Source organism: Notolepis coatsorum, assembly GCF_963971535.1.
Source record: "Notolepis coatsorum genome assembly, chromosome: 18".
Lineage (NCBI taxonomy): Eukaryota > Metazoa > Chordata > Actinopteri > Aulopiformes > Paralepididae > Notolepis > Notolepis coatsorum.
The window spans coordinates 53484635-53501725 of NC_140182.1; the positions used below are offsets into that span (position 1 = coordinate 53484635).

At 43.2% G+C, this 17091-nt stretch overlaps 1 protein-coding gene across 1 annotated transcript in view; it reads right to left on the reverse strand.

Annotated features, from left to right (window-relative positions):
- tango6 (transport and golgi organization 6 homolog) overlaps positions 1-17091 on the reverse strand; it is a 150970-nt gene continuing 133879 nt past the window's right edge. The window contains exons 18-19 of the mRNA XM_084334981.1: positions 16345-16458; positions 1-2814 (exon numbers count right to left, since the gene is read on the reverse strand). Coding sequence (XP_084191107.1) covers positions 2635-2814; positions 16345-16458 — 294 coding nt within the window. The 3' untranslated portion in view covers positions 1-2634. The remainder of the gene's footprint in view (positions 2815-16344; positions 16459-17091) is intronic.

Here is a 17091-nt window from a genome sequence, read left to right on the forward strand (position 1 = left end):
TTTATTTTGTCTTTTTTTTTTTTTTAACAAGTTCAGAGGAAAGAGACATTCACATCAGCATTTCATATTAATTCATACAGTGGCATAAAAAGTGTCTTTTCAGTATATAGATTGTCTGTCAGTATATTCATATACTGTGTAGCCTGCCTGTTTGCAGTTGTGACAGTATTTTCCTCCGTTCTGGCGGTCCTGTGGCTGCGAGACAGCCCAGGCCGCTTCTTAACCCCCCTCCCAGCCCCCCGGGTTTGCATAGACATTTTAGGAAAGGGGGAAACCATGATGCATACATGTATAGAATACAATTAATTAAAAAAATGTATCAGAATTATGTTTGTTAGATAACCTCTGATCCTGTTACAAAGTAATAGGGAAAAATACAATTTAGAAACAACAAAATATAACAGTAAACTGAAAAAGAAAAGATAAAAAAAACAATAACAACATGATTTTTGTTCATTCTCTGGTGTCAAGGTACAAGTGTTCAACCTAGTGGAGTACTGATTTTACCTTCTGGGCCGCAGTAAGTAATATTTGGATAGATTCTGTCCTTGCTCCGTGCTCTAGCACTGGATGCCTCTAATCTCAATACTTCGTAGAAGGACAGTTTCCAACGGTAAATATTGAGACTATGAGGTGGTTTCCATCTCATTACGAGCATTTTCTTTGCTGCCGTTAAACCGGCCAGAAACACTCTTTGTGAGGTGTTAATTTTAGAGATGAATCATCATTTAATAATAAAATGTGTGGCGAACAAGGTATGTTTGTCTCCGTTATATTAGTGAGAAATAATGCAACCTTGGCCCAAAAAGCTAGTACTCCTGGACATTCCCACATCATATGTATGTATGTTCCTATGACTTTTTGTGGACATAAAGCACATAGAGGATTTTGTAAAATTTTTATTTGACAGAGTTTCCTGGGTGACAATTTATTTATTATTGAATGAACCCCAAACCTGCTGTGAATGACCAATGCATGAAATCAGAGTTATTCTTGTTTAATCCATTTCAGTCACAATATCACTTCAGGCCAGTGTAAACCATCACAAAACACTATTACATACACATGATCCACCTCACTAAACATGTCAGGCAGCTCAGACGACTCCCCAGGTGAGTCGTTTCCTTAAACACAAGTTAGAAACCCTGACGCCTAGTGCCCAGCGTGTTGCGGTCCTGAGACAGAAAATCACATTAACAGTGATTCATGGGACCGCGGCAAATATGGGGACGTTTCTTTAAACAACGCTCTCTGGGATTAGAACAGCACTACCCGTGGAATATTGGCGGTGGTATGGAGAGGACAAACAAAGGTGTGATTTAAGAGACAGGAAGTCTGGTGAGAGAGAGAGAGAGAGAGGCCTAAATCTGCCATCATGATGAAAGACTCCCGGGTCTCTGACCCCAGCCGGCAATGATAACTTGACCTTGCGAGAGGTCTGGACCGCACTGGTGCAACCCTGAGTATTTGTCCGGTTATGTTCACACAGTGGGAGGGAGCGCGAGGGCTGTGTGTGTGAAGAGAGAGAGGGTCACGTCTCAGTCACACAGAGGCTGGCCGTTCATTCACTGGAGGGGTGACAAAGGGTAGAATGCCTTGTCCGAAATGGTCCCATCCGTCTTTTCCTCAAGTCTGGCTATAGGCCCAGTTTATCCTGATGTAGCCTATTATTAGCACTGCACCCCTCTGAGGCAATTAATCATCTCATGATTATGGTAAAAAAACTGGGCGTATCAGGCAGTGGAGATGCGTAACGTTCCAACACTACGGTCACATTGACTACATTTTGTGTATTTATTACCGCAAAGTACACACAAGTACACACAGAGTCCAACGCGAAGGTCCAACAGCAACAGGGCGCTCCTCGTACGTGGAGTTAGCCGGATAATTTTCTGGATAACTTGACATAAGTCAGGCTTTTCGGTTCCACTAAGCAAATTTGGCTAAATCACTATAGCAACACATCGATAAACTTGAACCTGCTCCGGCGCAGGCTTACTTAAGTTAGCTGGATAAGCTTGCCACTCCAAATGGCAGCTCCCTTCCTCAAAGATCCCATTATACCATTCTGAATACTGTTTTTGTGCTTGGTTTTTCTAGAGGGATCGCGAGCAGCCGCGGGGTGAGATGATTTCCAGAATGTATTGATTTCATAGAATGTGTGAAATAGGCCTATAATTAAAAACAATTAAAATACATTAAACTGGTAAAAGAAATGCTTTTTAAATGTAAAATAATAAACCTAAAATGCTGATAATAAATCATATTCAGCCTATGGATTTCCTACATAGGCTACTGCACGTCAGAGCTACGGCGCATGAGACACCCGTTAGATCTGCGGGATGAGGCGTGCTTGTTTCTGATGGAGAATGCGTACCAGCTCGCTGCCCACCTCCGATCCCGACTGGATAACAAGGCTAGCATATTTATCTTGCATATTTGGAAAAATGAATGGACTTAATGTGTCACTACAAGGTGAAAACACAACCATCCTGTCGCTCAATGATAAAATACAAGCGTTCACGAGGGAACTCGAGCGCTGGAGTAGAAATGGGCCGGAATTATACGTTTCCAGAGCTTGATGAATTACACTACTGTATTGTTGATGTCCCTCCGTCACTAGTAAGTCCTCCACTACCACGGCAGAACCACAATCTTCTTCTCCAGTTTCTGCTCAGGGAAGATGAACTTCATCATGACATCATCGAGCTCCTCCAATGCCAGCTGGGCATGAAGCACTGTCACATCATCACGGTCCGAGCGCACCACCCACTTCAGGGCCCGGTACAGGTCCAGCAGAACATCACCAAGAACCTGGAGAAGGGGGGGGGGGGGGGGGGGTAGAGATTAGAATGTAGAAAGATAAACATGTTGTCAGGACCAGACTTCTTAGGACTCATTCACCTATTGGACTAGATGTCTAGACCAGCCTTCATATATACCACTAGCCTAGCTTAAAACTGCAGGAGAGGTGTTTTTGTATCCGCTTCCATTCATTTGTGCTAAGCTAGGCTAGCTTGCAGCCAGATAGCCTTCTACATAACGCACAGAGAGGGAATTGGTACTGTATCTATCTACTTGTTTGACTCTGGTCAGGTCTCTAACCCCCCGGTCTGCTTCCCTTCTCCTCTCTGGTCTGAGCTGGTCTAGTTTGGTCAGGTCAGGTCTCTAACCCCCCAGTCTGTTCTCATGCCACAGTGTGTCATTAAAAGTGTACAGCTGGTACGGTGGCCCATTGCTCCAGCTGCTAGCTTAATGACAGGACCTGGTTAGGTAAAGGGAAGGGCGGTCCCCTCCCTACCCATACAGTACTGATTACCACAGTGGTAATTGTCTCGAGAGTCACGGCGTGGGTTTCTTAAAGGGGCACTTCAACAAAAAAGATTATGCCGATTTATTTTGCACATAATTTCATACATCCAAAAAACTTGAAACAGTTCTGCACACATTCATTTAGTTTGGCAGTTATTGAGAGTAAATTAGTTAGAATATGGCCACCAGTGATGTCACCGGAGACATTGAATCCTTGTATTAATTACAGTGATAAGGTAGCAGACAAAGTATTGTACAAAGTACTCTCAATAACTAAATTAATGTGTGCAGAACTGTTTCAAGGTTTTTGGATGTGTGAGATCTGCATTGATTTTCAGTGACGTGCCCCTTCAAAATTGGGTTTGTTCCTGTTCCAAAGGACAAAGTTGTTTCTGGCCTTCTGTCCGTTTTGTCTCCGTTTTGTGACGGAACAGTGTAGCCACTTCCCTCATAACCCTTTCATGTGTCATTATCATGAGAAGATTAGAACTTTGAGAAATGAACATTCTAATGATGCCGATGTCACGACGGCAACGGAATTCTGAGCAAACATTTAAAATGGCTTCCACCTTAAAGGGTTGACCGGGCAACTGTCTGGTTAACCCCCCCCCCTTCTGGGACTCTAGTGAAGCAGTCATTCTCTTAAGAACGTCCACAAATACAGACACAGTGGGGACTGTAGCGAACTTGGCCTCAGCTCAGTAACTATCTCAAAGAACAACACTTTGTCCAGACGTCAACAATGAGCGTGGACTTTCCACTGCTAATGCAGTAGTTAAAAGTCATAGAGTGTGTGAGAGACACACAGAGAAAGGACACAGCATCCTTGTCCAGACGTCAACGAGGAGCGTGGCCTTTCAACTGCTAATGCAAAAGTTACAAGTGACACAGAGCGTGAGATACACTGAGAAAGAACACAGTATTGTGTCTGAAACGCCTCCCTGCCCATGGTGAGAAGTCCGTTAAGTCTATTATCACACTGACGACCAGAGGGGAACTGGTGCTAGATTACAGGACCCGTCAGCCTCTCTTAACAACAGCTTCTAACCCTCTAAACAGACCCCAACTCTAAACGTGTGTTTTGTGCATGTTTTCAGAAGTGTACCAGAGAGGAAGTGGAAAATGTTGGGGTCCGGAGCCACTTTTGAATTGAGAGAAATGGCAGTAGAAATGTACATATAGATTAGGGCTGTCACCTTCTACCCAAATAAAGTTCCAATGAAATCAAGGTGATATGTAATTTGTTCTAATTGTATTAAACTGTTATGTAATTTGAATCTTCTATTGTAACCCCCCCTCCCATCCCAAAACAATTATCATCATCAATTTGGATAGTTGTAATTGCATATTGCCTCTGGACAGGCACCCGAGAGATATAAATAGATAGAGTTAGATAGAGAGAAATAGAGATTTTGTAAGATACCATTCTCAATTTGTACCAAATCAGTCAGACCTCTTAAAATGGGTAGATTTTAAAGAACTTAAACGATAGTGGTTATCTCTATTTCATTCAGAGTTTTCAAGCAGCAGTGGATTTGTTCTGTAACCATGGCAACACAGGAATGTCCTCAATGGACCTGAACTTCTGGCATTTTCCTTCATACTGTTAGAGCAGCACTGAACACGCATGCGCACACACACATGCACGCTAGGGTGACCAGATGCAAAAAGTCCAAAAGTGGGACAACAGTAAGATTTTGGTGGGACAAAGTGGGACAACAGTACGATTTTGGTGGGACAAAGTGGGACAGATAGATAATGTAAATTTTTTTATTAGAATAACTGCCATGGTCTTCACTGAATAGATTTAAATCAAAGGTTAAAGGTTAAATCAAAATAAATACAAATTAAATACCACCTAACATCTGTTTTAAATATTCAAACGTCATCACTTGACAGGAATGTCTTGTGTTTGATATTCCCTGTTAACACAGAACTAGGGAAAACAGTGTAGTATAATACAAAAATAATAATACAAATAAATTGTGTTTCTATATTAGAATAACTGCCATGGTCTTCACCGAATAGATTTAAATCAAAGGTTAAAGGTTACCACAGTCGGCTGACCTGTATGAATGGGAGTGTTGTACTGTGTGATAGACACTTGTTATCTCAGCTGCAGTGACCTTGTCCGTCTGGCTATCATTGTTTGGTTTAAAAAGCAACGTATCCATAGATCTGGATGTTTCTTTTTGGTGAGCCACTTTCAAGTGAGACTCACGTCCACTGTGGCGCTTCAAGTTGTATTCTCCTCCATGCGCAATTGAAAACGAACTATGACACAAAACACAGAAAGCCTGCTGCGGATTGCCTGCCATCTGCCTCACCCAGTCATGTGTCGTTTGCCAGTCTTGGTTGTAACTGCAGGTCCGTTTCTTTTTACTGCTTTCCATCTTGAACTAGTTTGCTTGTAATGTTGTTGTGTTTTTTTTTACCAATCAGATTTGCGATATGAGGTAGCGTCACGACTCAGTCTCAGTCACGTCACAAGCAGGCAAGCAGCACGCTAAAGTACTATAACCAATCAGAGCAATGTGTGTGGACAAGAGGCGGGTTGCTACGTTTACTGTCTGTAGGGAGGGGCTTTTAGACGCATGTTTTTTTTTGGCTTCGAAAAGAGGGACATCCTCTCAATATGAGGGACGCGGGACATTTGGTCAAATGGTGGGACAGTACAACCAAAAGGGGGACACCTGGTCATTGCACGCACACAATACATTTGTAAAAAAAAAAAAAAAAAAAAAGATTCTTGAATAGAAGTTTTACATGATTTGGGCCATTAGAAACCACTATATAATAAAAATTATAAAATCTGAAAATAAGATATCTTCTTAATTCCTCAAAAGTTAACTTTTTGGAAATACAAGGTTGTGTGTAAGGACGATCAAAAGTGACCACAAAGTCCTATAGTTATCAATCTGAAAATACTAGAAAACATTGCAGAATTTATTTGTTTTCCTTAATTGAGTACCTCGGACGTAGAACCATATAAGTCTGTTTGACGTTTTCAGAGGAAAGGTTTTTAAACATTATTATCTAAAGATGGTAATTTGTTGTGTTCACTCATATTTAAAGACAGTAGAGGTTGAGCACTTTATTATCTAAAGATGGTAAGTTAGAGTGTTGTGTTCACTCATATTTAAAGACAGTAGAGGTTGAGCACTTTCTGGTGATACAGTATAGTGTATGACATCCACACTCAAAGTGATTTGGATTTATTTTAAACCTGCAAATACATGGGCTGTGCACATTTATTTTTAAACAGACTTATGGTTCTTACGTTTTTATTTGTTAATTTATCTGAAAACAGCGAGTGGATAGTTCTCACCAGAAATATTTTGGAAAATTACGAGCTATGAATCACTCTGGTCGGTTATTTAACATCTATTATTAGACCAAGGCAGGCTTTGTTCAGCTGACTAGAAAAGGCAAACACCATGAGAACAGCCAAAGGAATGGTTCATTCAACGTTGTTTGAATACCTACTGACCCACATTCACCTGCGCTGGCTTCAAAAGTAAGACAAACACTCTTGTTTATTGTCATAGTCCATGGTAAACATGGTTCTTTCAGGGAAACAAGTTATTTCAACAGATCACAAAAGAACATTCATACAAACAGATTGTTCAATTGACAGTTTTTCTGTGAAGGCAGTGTTTCCTATACATACATGCATACTGTATTACGCAACAGTTTTACACACATGCATTTAGTTGTTGAGAGTTAATTAGTTTGAATGTGTCCTCCAGTGATGTCATTGGAGGACACTGAATCCTTGTGTTAATTACTCATCTCAATGAAATTATGAAGATATGACAAGATATTGCTAATTTCTGCATTAGTTGTGATTAATCACAGCCTATCATGCAATTAATGCACTAAAGTGAGGCCCAATACACATTAAAACATGAAAATCACCACAATAGTAGATCAAGGCTTTGCATGTATGTATTGTGGCAGAAAGGCTGGCGTGGTAGTAGACGGCCGGTATATCTCGGCCAATGTACTGGGGCATATGCCCATATTAGGAAGTCCGGAGACTACCGAGACTACCAGTTGAGGCCAGTGTAACCCAGCTTAGGCTCAACATGGTACACAAAATAATCAATAACCAGGCCCCCAAATATTTTAGCAACTATTTTACTAGTGTTAGGGAATCACACAGCCACAGAACGAGATCTAGCATAGCAAACCTGCATCCTCCAAGGTGTAGGTGTAAGCGACCTTGGGTTTTCTGAAAGGCGCTATAGAAATTTGATTTATTATTATTATTATTGCTCATTTGCTCACACAGGAGTGGAATGAGTTGCCTTTGACCACCAAAGAGGGCTTGAACCTGTATAGTTTCAAGGTGAACGTTAGGAAATGGCTCCTAGAAAATGTCCCAGAGTAACTAAGGAAGCTTCCTGTTTTAATGTAGTGTGTGTGTGTACATTTTGTACATATTTAATTAATAATGTTGTATTTTACTTTTTAATTATATTTTTAGCAATATACTGTAGGCTGATGATAATATGTGTAATACATGTTTATGTAAATACTATGTGCTGCTGAGACCAAGGACCACAATGGAAATAAGTGTGACTTTTTTGTGCCATCCTTGATCATTTTAGGATGCATGACTTGTTGTAACATGTATTTTAATAATTTATATATAAAAATAAACTAAACTAAAAAAACGGCAGAGCAGAGGGCATCAGTCCTGATGCAACGCACCTGTGCCAGATGCACACAGGACAGGTGAGCTCAATCAAAGCGCAATTAAGCGCGATAGAAAAGGAAGACAGAGAGAAGGAATAGACGGAGTAGCTAAGGCGAAACCTGGGAGCTGGAAGAAGGATAGAGAAGTAGAGAAGATTGTTGTCTGTGTGAGTGTGACCCAATGCGGTTTGTGACTTTTTTTGGAAAGAGATCCCGCTGTGTGCCCGACCCTTAACTCATTGAGCACCAATAACGAGATATCTCGTTTCTGAGAGGCAACGCTTGAGCGCCAATAACGAGATATCTAGTTTTTAGTTCCTTTTTCTCTATTTTCTTATTCTAAACACTCACACGGGCCTTTGTGAGTGTGCCTGGGACCTGCAATGACGATTGAATCCCGACAGGTGGCAGTATCGCCTACCTTATGAACTGCATGGGCCAGTTTTGTGTGGGCCGCCCCACAGCACCCAGAGCACTAGGGAGCGAGCAGCAGTGAGCAGTACAGCCAACTAACGTTCGACAATGGCTTGGATATTATGAAGAAGAAGACTAAACGGATTATATGGATGATGATTATGGATGATAAGGTGCGTTTTTACCAGACTTTGTTGGACTCAGCACTTCTGGTAAATCATAAAAATACTATAGTCAAACTGGCCGATGAGGAAACCTACTCGGCTCCGTGGTATAGTCTGGCCCGAGGACCCAAATGAAGAAGAAGACAACGGAGCGCACGCAGGACCAACCACTCACTGTGACAACGGCAGAGGTACGTGCAGTTCTGAGGAGAACAGACCCACGGAAGGCAGCCGGCCCAGACAATATCCCCAGCCGTGCCCTCAGGGTCTGTTCATCAGAGCTGCAGGGCTGTACACTGCAACAAGGTTATCGCAAATTGCCCCTTAATTTGGCCCGTGCGAGTGGTAAATAATATTTGGGGGCAACCTTGCGAGTAGTGATTTCAACCCTTCATTCGCATTTCACTCCTAAATTAATCCATACAAATTGGATAAAAAAAATAGTAAAACATTAGCCTACAACCAGGGCTGTACATAATGTTGCGGTGCTATGAAAAAATCTGTCGGCGATGAATGAATTTACTGCATATCTGCGTGTACTGTGAAGTGAATCTGTGCCACGCTATTATACTTGGTAGTTGTAGTCTATCGTGCGATTAAATACCATGTCCCCGTCTGCGTAGAGTCCATACATCCAACACCAAATCGCATAATTCCTAGCGAACAATCGAATCGAAACTGAATGGGAACAGTTGGACGAAGCTATAGCCATAATATAGTCGTATTATTAAATTCTCTAACCAGCCATTTTGTTTCTTCTACGTCATTTTCATGTATTTAATTGCATGTCTGACCAGAGCTCTTGATCATTTTATGGTCAGACGCTTGTGTGTGAACATTGTTGTCTCTGATTGTAAACTGATCTTTCATTTGTGGCCACGGATGAAATAAACGTTCCTATTATTATTAATAATGACTCAGAATCATTAATGTAAACGGCTCATCGTTTGTCCCTTTAATATTTCCCATTACAGTATCAACCTATCTATCTATCTATCTAATAATGAGACAATATGCAAATAAGATAATACTAATAATTGTCACTGTTCCCCGTATGAAAGTGGCTTGCAACTTACTGCTGGTAAAATCACTGTTTATTTCTCGTTTTGCATAGTATTACATTCCTCTTCTATAAACAATCAAAGTCCCACCGTAAGAGCCTCATACAGGTCAATTAAACCTTTTTGATTAGAGTCTTTCCTTCAAGCTAAGTTGAACTGAACATTTCATTGTCAAAAGCGCGAACTTAAACAAGGTTGCGTCGCAACACGGTTTTCAAAATAAAGGTCACATATACACATACCATAGTAGGCCTCTCAATTCTTATAAAAGAAAGTCCCGGATATACATAAACATTAATTGGCATAGATCTCTATAAACGGCCCAACACATTGATCACTTTAGGCACACTCTGAAACCAGTAACATCACAAATATGAAGCGGGTAATTACCCATAAAAATAATAAACCTTTAAACAATTAACTAAAATGTGATTTCATTGGATGTGCACTGTCAACTAATGCTTGTATATCTTATCGTGTGTTGTCATGTTTGTTTGTGTTTGTTTAAAAAATAATAAAAAAATAAAATACAAAAAAAAATAATAAACCTTTCATGGGGTTATTTACAATAATAATAATTAATTTGATTTATAAAGCACTTTTCATTGTGAAACAAAGGTATGCAGAGTTTCTTGTCCTCCTGATTAATGCAATGGTGTGTGTGTTGTGATGATCTCATTCAAGGAGCACTACAATTTGTTCTATTAGTGATTTACACACTTTCTCAGTTGGTTCATTATAAAAGATACAAACCTGAAAACAAAATCACTTAAATGTTAAATAAAAGGACCACAGTAATGAGGCAGGAGACATTTTTTTTTGCACTATAATGGTAAAATTGTTATTTAAAAATGTGCCCCTAAAAATATTCAGTCACTAGCACAAGCTGTTGTGCCAACCTGCTTCAAGACAACCACCATTGTGCCCCTGCCAAAGAAAAACACTGTAACCTGTCTGAATGACTATTGTCCCATTGCACTCACCCCAATAGTGATGAAATGTTTCGAGAGGATAGTCATGTCACACATCAAGGAGACCATCCCAGACACACTGGACCCTCTGCAGTTTGCCTACCGTCAGAACCGGTCCACTGAGGATGCAGTCAACACCGTCATCCACACCACCCTCACCCACTTAGAGGGCAAGGACACAGATGCCAGACTATTATTCATCTACTATTAGCTCTGCATTTAACACGTCATCCCACACAAACTCTCTGCTAAACTCCTCACTGTGGGTCTGACACCGGCTCTCTGTAACTGGGTGCTGAACTTTCTTACAAATAGGCCCCAGTCAGTCAGAGTCGGCAACCGGACATCAGGCACAAAGGTTCTAAGCACAGGGACCCCCAGGGCTGCGTGCTGAGCCCCCTACTGTACACCCTCTTCACACACGTGGCCTCCCAGAACAACACCAGTATCATCAAATTCGCAGATGATACTACAGTCATTGGACTGATCACTGGGGGAGCTGAGGAGGCGTACAAAAGGGAGGTGGCGAAACTGGTGGCCTGGTGTCAGGACAATAATCTCTCCTTGAACGCAGACAAGACCAAGGAGATGATTATTGACCCACGGAGGAGGAGTGTACAGTACACACCTCTGTACATAGGTGAGACGGAGGTGGATAGGGTTAAAAGTAAAACCTTTAAATTCCTCGGTACCCACATCAGCGAGGACCTCACCTGGGCGCGTCTATGCTTTTACCAAACGGTTAGTGTTTCCGCGTTCCCGTTTTGCGCTCTGATTGGCCACGCACGTTTATGGTCATGTGACATGTGCGCCCAATCGCATGACGAGCAGTGTCTTAGCCCATTTCCGCGTCGAACAGCCTGCAAACGACCTAACGCCTAGTTTATCACTGGTTAAGCTTAGGCGACTCTTTCGCAGTTGGTTAAGGTTAGAGTTTGGAATCAGGGCTGGCGTTCTATCGCCATGCTCTAAGGCAAACTCTAACCTTAACCAACTTCGAAAGAGCGCCTAAGCTTAACCGTCCAAAGAACTTGCCATCACAACTTGGGCGCACATGTCACATGACCAGAAACGTCAAAGAAACATCAGTGGCCAATCAAATTCGCAAAACGCACGAACCGTTTGGTAAAAGCAATGAGGCCACCTGGGCTCACAACACCCAACAGATAATAAAAAAATCCCACCAACGACTGTACTTCCTAAGAAGGCTGAGAAAATTTGGCATGCCACCAGCAACTTCTATAGAAGTACGGTTGAGTGTCCTTACCAGCTCAATCACGGTCTGGTATGGAAACTGCACTGCTAAGGAGAGGAAGGCACTCCAGCGAGTGATTAAAACGGCTCAGTACATCTCTGGAGCAGCCTTCCCCTCACTACAGGACATTTACTCTACCAGGGCCACCAGGAGAGGACATAACATAATTAAGGACAGTACACACCTCCAGCACAGACTCTTCAACCTCCTACAACACAAGATACAAGAGTTTTATTTGTCACGGCATACAGGTATACAGTGAAATGCGGGGGGTCTCGCCCGCAACGATGTGCATAATACAAGTAATAATATAATATAAGAGTCCAACCAATAGAGCAACATAGTGCAATAAACAAGTAAACAAAGTAGGCATAATCGGTATCTGTACATTCTTTTTGTGTTTTATTTTTTTATAATTTTTTAAACAAACATATAAACAAACATGACAACACACGATAAGATATACAAGCATTATTAACAGTGCACATCCAATGAAATCACCATATAGTTAAATGTCTTATACAGGATATACCCCCAATACCTGCTATCTAATACCCTACACACATATGCTCTAGCTCGTACCACCCCCTCCCGGACCCCCCATTGGATAATCCATGCATTATCCCTCGCTCCTAACCAGACACTACCAGTATCTGTACATTCTTAAAGTGATCTTTCCTTCTGTAAAGTGTCCGTAGTGTGAGCGTGTGCAGCATGAATGTAGCATAAATGTATAGATGTAGCAGTACTGTCTATCTGTATGTCATGTGTGTCATATGATGAATTGAAAATGGGGGACCCTGATGGAAACAAGACGAAAGTCTTTCTCAGGTCTGCATCCTCTTAACAATTGTATGTATTGAGCTGTACTGTACTGTACCCATTCTGCAATCTGTTAATAAACTTTTCAATCAATCAATTCAATCAATCAATGAGTGTGTGTGTGCTCATGTTAAAGTGGCTGCTAGTGTGTGAGCGTGTACAGTGTGTGTGTTGTGTGTGTGCTCATGTGTGCTTGTGCGTGGAGAGTTCAGTGTTCAAGGCTCTGATGGCCTGTGGGAAGAAGCTGAGCCTAAGTCTCTCTGTCCTCGTTACTGGTGCTCGCAGGCGTTTGCCTGACCGCAGCAGCATGAATATGCTGTTGTTGGGGTGGTGAGGGTCTTTCATTATCCTGCAGGCTCTGGATTTGCACCTCTTGTTGTATAGGACCTGCAGGGTTGGTAGTGCAAACCACTCTCTGTAGGGCCTTCTTGTCCTGTGCCGTGCTGTTGCCATACCAGGCAGTGATGTTTCCAGTCAAGATGCTCTCTACAGCTCCGGAGTAGAAGGACTGGAGTATCTTCCCAGATACTCTGAACTTCCTTAACTGTCTCAGGTGGTAGAGGTGCTGCTTCGGCTTTTTTACGACTGAGTCTATGTGTGTTGTCCATGTCAGGTCCTCTGATATGTGGACCCCCAGGTACTTGAAGCTGCTCACCCTGTCCACGGTAGCCCCGTTTATCCTCAGTGGTGTGTGTGTCTCCTGCTGTCTCCTCCTAAAATCCACGATCAGCTCCTTGGTTTTACCAATGTTCAGGAGCAGGCTGTTGTCCTGGCACCAGCGGTCCAGTACCTCAACCTCCTCCCGGTAGGCTTTCTCGTCGTTGTCCGAGATCAGCCCCACCACCATGTGTTGTCCGCAAACTTCACTATGGAGTTGGAGCTGAACTTGGCCACACAGTCGTGTGTGTAAAGTGAGTACAGCAGGGGGCTCAGAACACAGCCCTGGGGGGACCCGATGCTCAGGGTGATGGTGTTGGAGGTCTGACCCCCCACCCTGACCGCCTGGGGTCTTTCACTCAGAAAGTCCAGTATCCAGGCGCTCAGAGCGGAGCTCAGACCCAGCTCGATCAGCTTGTCCACCAGTCTGGTGGGGAATATGGTGTTGAACGCTGAGCTGTAGTCAATGAACAACAGTCTCACATAGCCCCCCTTCTGGCGGTCAAGGTGAGAGAGGGTGCTGTGCAGTACTTGGGAGACCGCATCGTCAGTGGACCTGTTTGGCCTGTATGCAAATTGCATAGGGTCCATATCACTGGGGAGGGAGGCACAAATGTGATCCTTGACCAGCCTCTCGAAACATTTCATGGCCACAGAGGTGAGTGCCACCGATCTGTAGTCATTGAGACATGTTGGGGAGGGTTTCTTCGGTACAGGGATGATGGTAGACATCTTGAAGCAGGCAGGGACCACTGACTCCGCCAGGGATTGATTAAATATGGCGGTGAACCTAGCCCCCCCCCCCCCCCACACCTTGGCAGACACTGACCTGATTACTGCTGTGAACACACTGTCACCCTTCCCCCCTGAACTTTGAATCACTAAAGACACTTTTTAACGGATGCTGTGACCCAGTCACCCCCATTCATATGTAAATACTGATCGGAACGTGCAATGTTACTCACTGTGCCTTGTATATATTTATCTATTTTTACCTTATTTTCTAGCACTCGCTTGTATTTAAATATGTTTAAGTTAAGTATTGTGTGAAGGGTGGACTAGCAAAGTAAGATTTTCATTGTATGTCAAACTGTCTGTTTAACTGTGCATATGACAATAAACAATCTTGAATCTTGGATGAGGGCCACCTAACGTAACTTATATGTATTGATCCTGTTCTGATCAAAGACACTTGGAGCGAGAGTGGAGTACCTGCTGACAAAGGTAACGTCTATTTTACCGAACCCCATCATAAAACATGCTCTTGTAATGATCGCAGCGTCGGAAAACGACCCCCCCCCCCCCGATAGCTTTGTGAAGAAACATATGGTCGTGTTTACCTTTGACCTGGCAATAATATAGGTTTCAGTCGAGCAGCCGTGAGATTTGCGCATATGCGCACAAAACACTATATCTCACAATCTAGAAAACCAGCCTGGATTATTGTGAAACGGGGCGATGTTTAGCATGGTATAGCACACAAACGAAGGTATGTAGAAATAAACTGTTTTGTCCCTGTTGGAGTATAAATAGTGCCTGTCTCCATAGCTATAATATAGAATATACGATGGGTCCGCAAACATCGTGAAAATGGTCAATAACGCTGGTGCCAGGGAGTAAATATGGAAAAACAGCATGATGGCAGTCAATGAGTTGAACTGCTTGGTACCGACCCCTGCTTTGGTACCGACCCCTGCTTTGGTACAGAGCCCTGCTTGGTACCGACCCCTGCTTTGGTACCGACCCCTGATTGGTACCGACCCCCGCTTGGTACCGACCCCCGCTTGGTACCGACCCCCGCTTGGTACCGACCCCTGCTTGCCCGACATCTCTTCTACCGGATCAGCCCCTGCCCGTATGAGACCGCTGTGTACCGACCCCCGCTATCGGACAGCGACGATTCTCTTGGATTACGCACTGGCTGACACTTACACTAACCTCTTCCTTCCCCCTAGCCTAAATGGCAATAAAGCGTCTGTTAAACTTGCTTCTACCTTGTGCCGTGTGTATTTGATTAATTCCAATCTGGTGACAGCTGCTCAACACACCCTCAATACATCACAGTATGTACATTTTATAATACATTTTATAATCAACAACTGTATTGACATCAAGAGTCTGATAACAAACTGTCTAAATAAGACCGAAGACCTCCCCCTTAAAACCTCCCCTGCACAAATTCCTGCCCCCAGAAGCTCTTGCCATAAGACACAATTTCCACAGAGAACTTCTGAGTCGTTCAGATCATATGAGTGAAGGAGTGTGTGTGAGAGAGTGTGTACCTGTGTGGGTCGTTCAGATCATATGAGTGAAGGAGTGTGTGTGAGAGAGAGAGTGTACCTGTGAATATTCCTCAGCTAGTCAGATAGTAAATTATATTGACCATATTGATCAAATTGTTTACACTGCCTGTGTTGTCTTTTACTACCTGTATACTGTGTTGTTTTACTACCTGTACCCCTCCCCCCCTCCCCCCCATGCTGCTATGATGCCTGAATTTCCCCAAGGGGATCAATAAAGGAATATCTTATCTTATCTATCTTATCTTACCTCAAGTTTCAAGTTTCTTTAATAGTTGTCATACAGAAGTACAGAATACTTTTATACAAAATGCTTCTTACTGTTACGCTCCAGAGACTGTGCAAGACAAGACCTGTGTGGAGGAGTGTGTGTGAGAGAGAGTGTACCTGTGTGGAGGAGTGTGTGTGAGAGAGAGTGTACCTGTGTGGAGGAGTGTGTGTGAGAGAGTGTACCTGTGTGGAGGAGTGTGTGTGAGAGTGTACCTGTGTGGAGGAGTGTGTGTGAGAGAGAGTGTACCTGTGTGAAGGAGTGTGTGTGAGTGTGTGTACCTATGTGAAGGAGTGTGTGTGAGTGTGTGTACCTGTGTGAAGGAGTGTGTGTGAGAGTGTGTGTACCTGTGTGAAGGAGTGTGTGTGTGTGAGAGTGTGTGTACCTGTGTGAAGGAGTGTGTGTGAGAGTGTGTGTACCTGTGTGGTCTTGTCGCTGAGGCCTCGCAGCAGCAGGACGATGACGTGGACGGCTGCCCGTCTCACCTCCGCCTCCTTCTCTGTTTTAACCAGCGCTGTCAGACAGCAGCTCAGCTGGGGAACACACACACACACACACACACACACACACACACGCACGCGCACGCACACACACACACACACACACACACGATTGAAATGTTAAAAGAGGTTCCACGTGCCATGAGGACATCTCATGGGCACAGTAGGGAAGCACTGACATCGATACAGGTCCGGGATATCGATCTAACTTATACCAGGCTAAAACAGGGTGATACAGGTCCTGGATATCGGTCTGATGATACCAGGCTAAAACAGGGTATCGCTATCTGTGAATGTCCCCAGTACTAAGATCTAATCAAAGCAAAGTGACCGATACTGAAATGTAGGACTTGGAATCGCTATCAGCAGTGAAAGCCTCCACCACGCTGCCTGGCTGCCCAACACAGCAGAGATCCAACTATATCTGGTCACCTCTTGGCTGGCCCCAAGCCGATAACCTCTAATATATTTCCATCAAGCCATCCATCCAACTAATATAAAACAAAAAAACAGAAAGGACACACACACACACGCACACACACACAAAACTGCTTAGTGAGCTTTAAACCTGCAGTGCTGAGGTCAGGGCTGGTGATAAATTTAATCAATTGGCGTATTGGGACACCGTTAAAACGGACACGAGCACTCTCCATTCACACAGACACA